Here is a 6,677-nt window from a genome sequence, read left to right on the forward strand (position 1 = left end):
TCATGCTGATGATGTGAGGGGGAGACTGGATGAGGGAATGAGTAATCAACACCTGGCTGGATGTTTTTTCCTCTCATATCGGAGTTTTCTGTTTCTTCTGCTGCCGCAGTTGTCCTTTTGTTCCTTTCAGACATTGACTGGCTGCTCCACCCTGTGCTCTAAAACTTCTGCCAAGTGCTGCAAAAGAATAATGACCTTCCTTTCTTTTTCTTTGCATGATGCAAAAGTGGGGGGAATAAACAGCCCCCCCCCACCTCCTAGTGAAGCCTACCCACACACTTTGAGGTAGGACACAAGATCCCGGTGAATAAACTGGAAACACAAATGGAACAGCCATGTGCTCTTTTTATGACACATCAAACTAAACACGTTTATTGTGACCTAAACCTGAGCAAAGAAAACAGGAACATAAAATACGGACAGCTTGGGTATTTACTGGAGTTACTGTCTTGTTTGTCTACTGCTTTCCTTGCCTGAAAGGGACCTGCAAGGTATGGCTACCTGAAAGGAGGCTGCAGCAAGGTGGGTTTTGGTCTCTTGTCTCATGTGACAAGCGGTAGGATGCAAGGAAACAGCCTCAAGATGCAGCAGGGAAGGTTAAATTAGATGTCAGAAAGAATTTATTCATTGAAAGCGTGGCCAGGTATTGGAACGGGCTGCCCAGGGAGGTGGTGGGGTCACCATTCCTAGAGGTATTTAAGAGATGCATGGATGTGACACCTGGGGACATGGTTTAGTGGTGGACTTGTAGTGGTAGGTGACGGTTGGATTTGATCATCTTGCGGGGCTTTTCTAACCTAAATGATTCTGTGATTCTACATAAGCTTGTGTCATCCTAGTGAAAATCAAGAAGTGGTCAAGAACAAATCCTCTGTAATAATCCTGGTGCATTACTTTGTCATGTTCCCGGCTGTGTTCATACAGGCTCTTCCATCATGCAGGCAGGTTGTTCTTCTGTGATGTCACTTGGTGCTGCCTGGATACTGTACAGTGCTAATGGTGTACAGGGGGTCTACCCTCAATGGCATGGAGGGTTCTGATGATAAGGGGAGTGTCCAGGGAAGAGAGGGATCACGACTGGATGTAGACTCTGTCCTTGTAATGACAGCAAGCTTTTTGTAAGAGGGAAGTCTTATAAACTTCTAGTCACAAACCACTTGATGACCATGTCTTCCTTGCCTCCAAGGACTTTCGGTGTCCGCCTTTGTCTGGCAGAAACTAATGAAATGTTTTCCCTGCCTCAGTGCCAGAATGACTTGACTCTGAAGAAGCTTAAGTCCCATTTAGAATTACTGACTGGGATCCCCCTTCATTTCCAGCGGCTTCAATACCTGGATGAAAGTGAGAACGTGTAACCTCTGGGGTTTGTGGGGGTTTTTCATTGTGTCTCTACCTGCTAGTTACACCTGTGTGTAACCCTGGGTGAGGGTTGGAGTTTTTTCCTCCTTTTTGCTGTACTGCAGTTGGAATTCAGCTCTTGACTTCACTTTGCTTCCTACTGCTGAGGGGTAATAGTCTAACTAACAGGGTCTTCTTAGATTAGGAATTGCAAAAACTGACCTCTAAATTCCTGCTTAGCCTTGTCGGTAGCCAATGCCAGTACCTGGCTGACTTACCTCAGCCTGGCATAGCTCTAGCAAGGCTCTGGCTAACTTCACAGTTGGAGTTGTGTGGAACAGTGTTTGTGCCCACTGCATCAGAGACTGCATGGTGTTAGAGAACTTGGTTTTGGAGGTTGCAAGCAGAAGGCTTATTTTAGAATAGAATGAATCCCTGTGTGCAGGGATATTTAGAATCCCTGTGTGCAGGGATATTTTCTCCTATGGTTTTGGTACTTGACGTGTTAACTATAGCTGTCTGTGTGTTACGACCATATTATCCCAACAGCGCTATACTCTAGCCTTTTCCAGGCTGGGAGGATGTCTGTTTTCATAGTTCTAGCACAGTGGGACCTAAGGTGTCCTTGATGCGTTATGACAGCAAAATCAGAGAACGTGGACATTGTTAAAAAGAATTGTCACTTTTTTTCTTTAAGCTGGTCATCGTCATCTTCTCTGAGGATATGTTGACTGACTTTTATTGTGTTACTCCCTACAGTGGATCTGCTAGATGATTCTACATTTAAGGACAATGATATTATCCGTGGTGGAACAATTACGATGCGCATCTGGAGACAAGATGGCTGGGGGCATCTTGTAGCAGCTGCTGCAAAAGGAGACACTGTGAAGGTTGACTCCGTTACTTTGGTGAACATGTGGGGTGTGCTGTCTGCAGAAATGCTGAAAGAACGTTGCTGAAGGGCTTACGTGCTTTTATAAAGGAAGAGTTCATAGAGAAAATAGCGGGGAAGTCTTTAATGGAAGAGACAAAAATTAAGTAGGTTATGTGTGCTTCTTGTAACAGTGAACAGTGAAAATCAAGGATCAGGAGCCATTCTGCATTTCTTGCACTTCACCTGCTGCAAGCTTACAGACCTTGATTTTGTAATACTGTCAAGTCTGATTAGTAAGACAGCTTTTTTTTCTGTGTGCGTGGAATGAATCGTTTCTGTGGTGCTTTTATAGAGGGCATGCTGCTTTCTCGATTTAGGACTGAAACGTTGTCTCAGCAGAAACACAAGGTACTCTGATTTGTACTGTAAACCTTCAGGCCTGAACAGATGTGATCATGAAATATCCTTTGGTGCCTTTCATAAAGAACCATTATCTCTGTTGCCCTGGCCAAATTCCAGCTTGGCTAATTACATTCTGTTCCTCTGCATTCCCCCAACCATTGCAAATGGATACCACAGGGTTCTTCACTTCCTATCGTTAACTGTTGTGTAGTGTTGCGGTTCGTTGGTAAGCAGCTGTTCTGCCTCGTGCCACAAATGGTTTGCATTTTGCTATTGGATGAAGTTTTGCTTTTTTCTCCATGTTTTGAGTTCCCTGTGTATTAGAGAATCTTCCTACTCAGTGTAGAACAGGAAGCAGAAAGGTGTGCCACAAAGACAATAGTCTCCTTTGAAATGAAAGATGTATTGGAGACAAAAAAAAAAAAAAAAAAAAAAAAAAGTTTGACACTGACTTTCAACTGGAATAAAAAAAAAGAAAACTGTACAGCTGCTCTACCAATGTGCTTCCACTTACTAGATGAGGAAACCATGGTGCACTGTGGAAGATGTAGTCCAATGTGGAAATGACTTCTCAAGAAGAACAGCAGCGTAGCAGCATGAGGCAACTGAAAATTGTTCTGAAGAGGCCTCTCAGCATCCCTTAAAGCCAAACACATCAGTTCTAAACAAAACAAAAAAATCACAGAACTCCTCCTGGGAAAGAATACGACACAGGGCCAAGTCCTGAAGTAGTCTGAGCTGTCTGCTGGAATTAAGGCCTGAAGTCTTGCTTAGATCCTAAGGACCTTGTGCTTACATGGCCAATACTGTCTGTGTTCTTCCCCCAAAAGCTTGGAACCTGGCCAGTCTTCAATAAATTTGAGAGGGACAGGGACTGTGAAGACATGGTTTTGATAAGATTTTGTGGAGCTCAGTATCTATATAGAAAAGGAAAACCCAAATTAATGTTCCAAGGGATGGCTGTGAATAAATGTCATTATATGTTATTCTGCTTTATCTTGATTCTCTAATACAAAACAAGCAGGTATTATTTAGGTGATCATAGAATGATTTATGCCGTGTGCTAGCATACCTGATGTGCAGATACAAGACTTCATAAAGAATCAGGTTACACTTCTGAAAGAGGCTAAAAGGTTTCTGTTTGTTCTGCAGCTGGCCCATCTGGGAGTTACAGAGGATTTTGCTGGCACCACACCGTATGCAGAGATACTGGGACCAGAGCAGAAAAAGGAATGGGTGGCGCACCGAGCTTTTGTGGCGCTGTTTGTTGCCAGCCACAGAGGTCATGTTAGAACTGCCACGTTTCTCCTGAGACATGGTAATGTTGTTAGATAGAATGATTCTTCTCTGGCTGTACCTGCATAGCATACCATGCCTTTCTGCTCATCAAGATCGTAAAATAGGGATTAATTGGGTAAAATTCTGTATTTGAGGTAGGGAATGTATTAAGCCCATCAATCCTAATGTAAACATTAAAACAATGAAAACTGTTCTTGCTAGATGTGATGAGTTTGCTCTTAAAGTAGGTAAATTCATAATGCAAAACAGGAGTTATGTTTTCTTACTTCCCTCCTTGAGTATCATTTATTGGCATGCTTGTTTTTTATCACTCCCATGCAATATTTTATCAGCTTTTTAAGAAATAATAGAAGTGCTCAGAAATACAAGAGTTGCAAGCTCTAGTTCTATAGCTCTGACACTTGAGTTTTTTGATGCTTTGCAACTTGCCTTTCCCTCAGATCTGCGTTTGCACGACAGGCAGTCCTTTCCATCAGTTACCTTTTTTTTGTGAGCCTTGTCACACTCGGACTACGTGTCTCTTTGCAGGTGCAGATGTGCATTCCAAAACCCCGCTAGGAAGGACCGCCCTTCATGTAGCTGCTGTCATGGGCCGCTGTGACTGCATTGAGCTGCTCCTTAGCTGTGGAGCACGAGCCCTCGACCCGGATAGCGAGGGACAAACGGCAGTGAGCCTTGCCCGCCTGTGGGGCCAGCAGCAGAGCGAGCGCACGATGATTCGCTTCAAGTGGCAGAAGAAGTCGTCTGCTGCTGTGCTGCCCTCCAGTTCTGAGAGTCTGGCCATGCTGGAGACGTCTGGCCACACGTCCTAAAATACATATGGCATAACTTGGTTCTGGCAGGCCTCAAGGGACAGTGACTTTCCCAAAGACACACGCTTCAAAGATAGGTCACTAGGTGGGGTTTGTAGGGTTTAGTTATGAAATAGGGTCATGTACTGGTGATGCTGCAGTGAAGATGACAGCTAGCTTGACAGCAACGCTTGCAAACACGGTCCTAATTTATAGCTTAACTTTTTATAAAATTGTTCCATGGCCAGAATGGTCATTTGGTTAATAACAGCTTGTAGGAGAGCTCAAGGCTGTCTACAAGTTCTTTGGAGTGCTTCTTGCTAGGGTAATTTCCTAATAGTTGGCAACAGACCAGAGTGATGTAGTGTAATGGGTATTTCAGGGGACTGGAAATCCCTAGATCTTTAATTCACTTCTGGCCCTGACTGGCTTTATTGCCTCTAGCAGATCAGTTAAGGGTTTTGTAAATAGAGCAGTTGGTCTACCGAGGGAGGGTGCAGGCAAACTTAATGTGCATGGAAGTGGCTAATTATGATTGCTCAGAGTCAAAATTGGTGCTTTCTTAGAACCTCCAACATATTAAGCCTCAGGAACTTGAAGACTGGGATTTCTTCAAGTCAGTGACTTGCCGTCCATCTGCTTTCAAGTATCCCATGTTCCTGAAATGCTTAAGTAAAAATAGACCTCATGGTCTTGTTACGTCTCTATGATGAGTAGAAGGAAGCTGAGCTTCTGGTCTGTTTCTTGAGGGCTTATTAGTGTCTCAGTGCTCCATCTTGAGCAGTTTCCATTGTTTTGCTTAGAGAGACTTGGGTGGATTTATTTTATTTTATTTTTTTTCCTGAAGAGCTCAGCACTTGACTTTCACTTAACCGTAGAAGAGGCAGTTCTCAGTGGGACAAGCACTTGTGAGAACTTGGCCCACTCAGTTTTTTGCTTGCAAAGCCCAGTGCACAGCCCGGAGACTCTATAAATAACTAATGTAAGGGTTTTTTTTTTGTTTGTTTCTTTGTGTCAGAGGTTTTTTTGTTGTTTTTTGACTTCAGTGCCCGGCCATTGGACTACACACTGAACCAGGAATGGAGACAGAGCAATGAAAACCATAGATTCAACTTCTAGACCAATCTGGGAAAAAAAAATACACGTTTACTGCAGCTTTCTTTTGTAAACTAAAAGGGCTTTGGGGTGGTGGCTGTGTCTTTTGTTGGTATTGCTTTCCTTGAGTTTAAAAGGCTGCAGCCGCGAGGGAAAGCAAACCCGTGGCTGCTTCTTACCGTGCCTGGAGTCGCGCAGCGCCAAAGCGCCGCAGCAGCCGGCAGAGGGAGCCCGGGCACCGGGCACCTGGGGCTGCGCCTCCCGCTGCTGCTCCCCTGCTCCTGCAGCTCGGCGTCCGTTCGCAGTCCAGCTCTCAAGTTTAAGATGACAAATAGCACAGAATATCCCAGTTGGGAGGGAACCACAAGGATCATCGAATTCAGCTCCAGGGTCACCAAAGGACCACCCAAAAATCAGACCGTGTGTCCGAGAGCGTTGTCCATGTGCTGCTTGAACTCCGGCAGGCTCAGTCCCATGACCGCTTCCTTTAATTCCTTCCTTTAATAAAGTCCTAAAGCAAGGTTGGGAGCTTCAGGCTGTGCCAAGTGCTGCTTTGGAAGGCAGTTCCTGTGGGAGGCCGTGCGGCGATGCTTATACGTGCTGACATCGATCGCAGCAAAGGAACGGAGGTTTCCTGCTGTGTGAGGGGAGACTTGCAGGGGATCATCCGAAGGAAGTTCACTTAAACAGGCCTTATGTTGATTAATAATTCTATGTGATTCAAATAGATGGTTGATATATAACTGCCTAGGAGAATGACAAGATCACAATTTCTATCGGGGTAACCAGCAGACAAGATACAAACAATGCTGTTTCTGGTATTCTGCTGAGCCTTTGAATATTGCAAGCAGGATTACAGAGAAAAGTCTACAGAAATC

General features: G+C 44.5%; 1 protein-coding gene across 1 annotated transcript; it reads left to right on the top strand.

The window, feature by feature from the left end:
- The first annotated feature begins 1 nt into the window (after window position 1).
- Window positions 2-6,319, top strand: ANKRD60 (ankyrin repeat domain 60). The gene is made up of 4 exons (XM_084538579.1): window positions 2-1,341; window positions 2,098-2,228; window positions 3,767-3,932; window positions 4,442-6,319. Exons 1-4 carry the CDS (start codon window positions 1,161-1,163, stop codon window positions 4,723-4,725), a joined length of 762 nt encoding a protein of 253 aa, XP_084394705.1. The 5' UTR covers window positions 2-1,160; the 3' UTR covers window positions 4,726-6,319.
- The last annotated feature ends 358 nt before the right edge of the window (window positions 6,320-6,677 follow it).

Source organism: Aythya ferina (assembly GCF_964211825.1).
Source record: "Aythya ferina genome assembly, chromosome: 16".
NCBI lineage: Eukaryota > Metazoa > Chordata > Aves > Anseriformes > Anatidae > Aythya > Aythya ferina.

Coding starts and splice junctions, on each gene's coding strand:
- ANKRD60 (XM_084538579.1), top strand. CDS start 1,161: ATGACCATGTCTTCCTTGCCTCCAAGGACTTTCGGTGTCCGCCTTTGT. Junction 1,342..2,097: donor GCTTCAATACCTGGATGAAA/GTGAGAACGTGT, acceptor TACTCCCTACAG/TGGATCTGCTAGATGATTCT. Junction 3,933..4,441: donor CACGTTTCTCCTGAGACATG/GTAATGTTGTTA, acceptor GTCTCTTTGCAG/GTGCAGATGTGCATTCCAAA.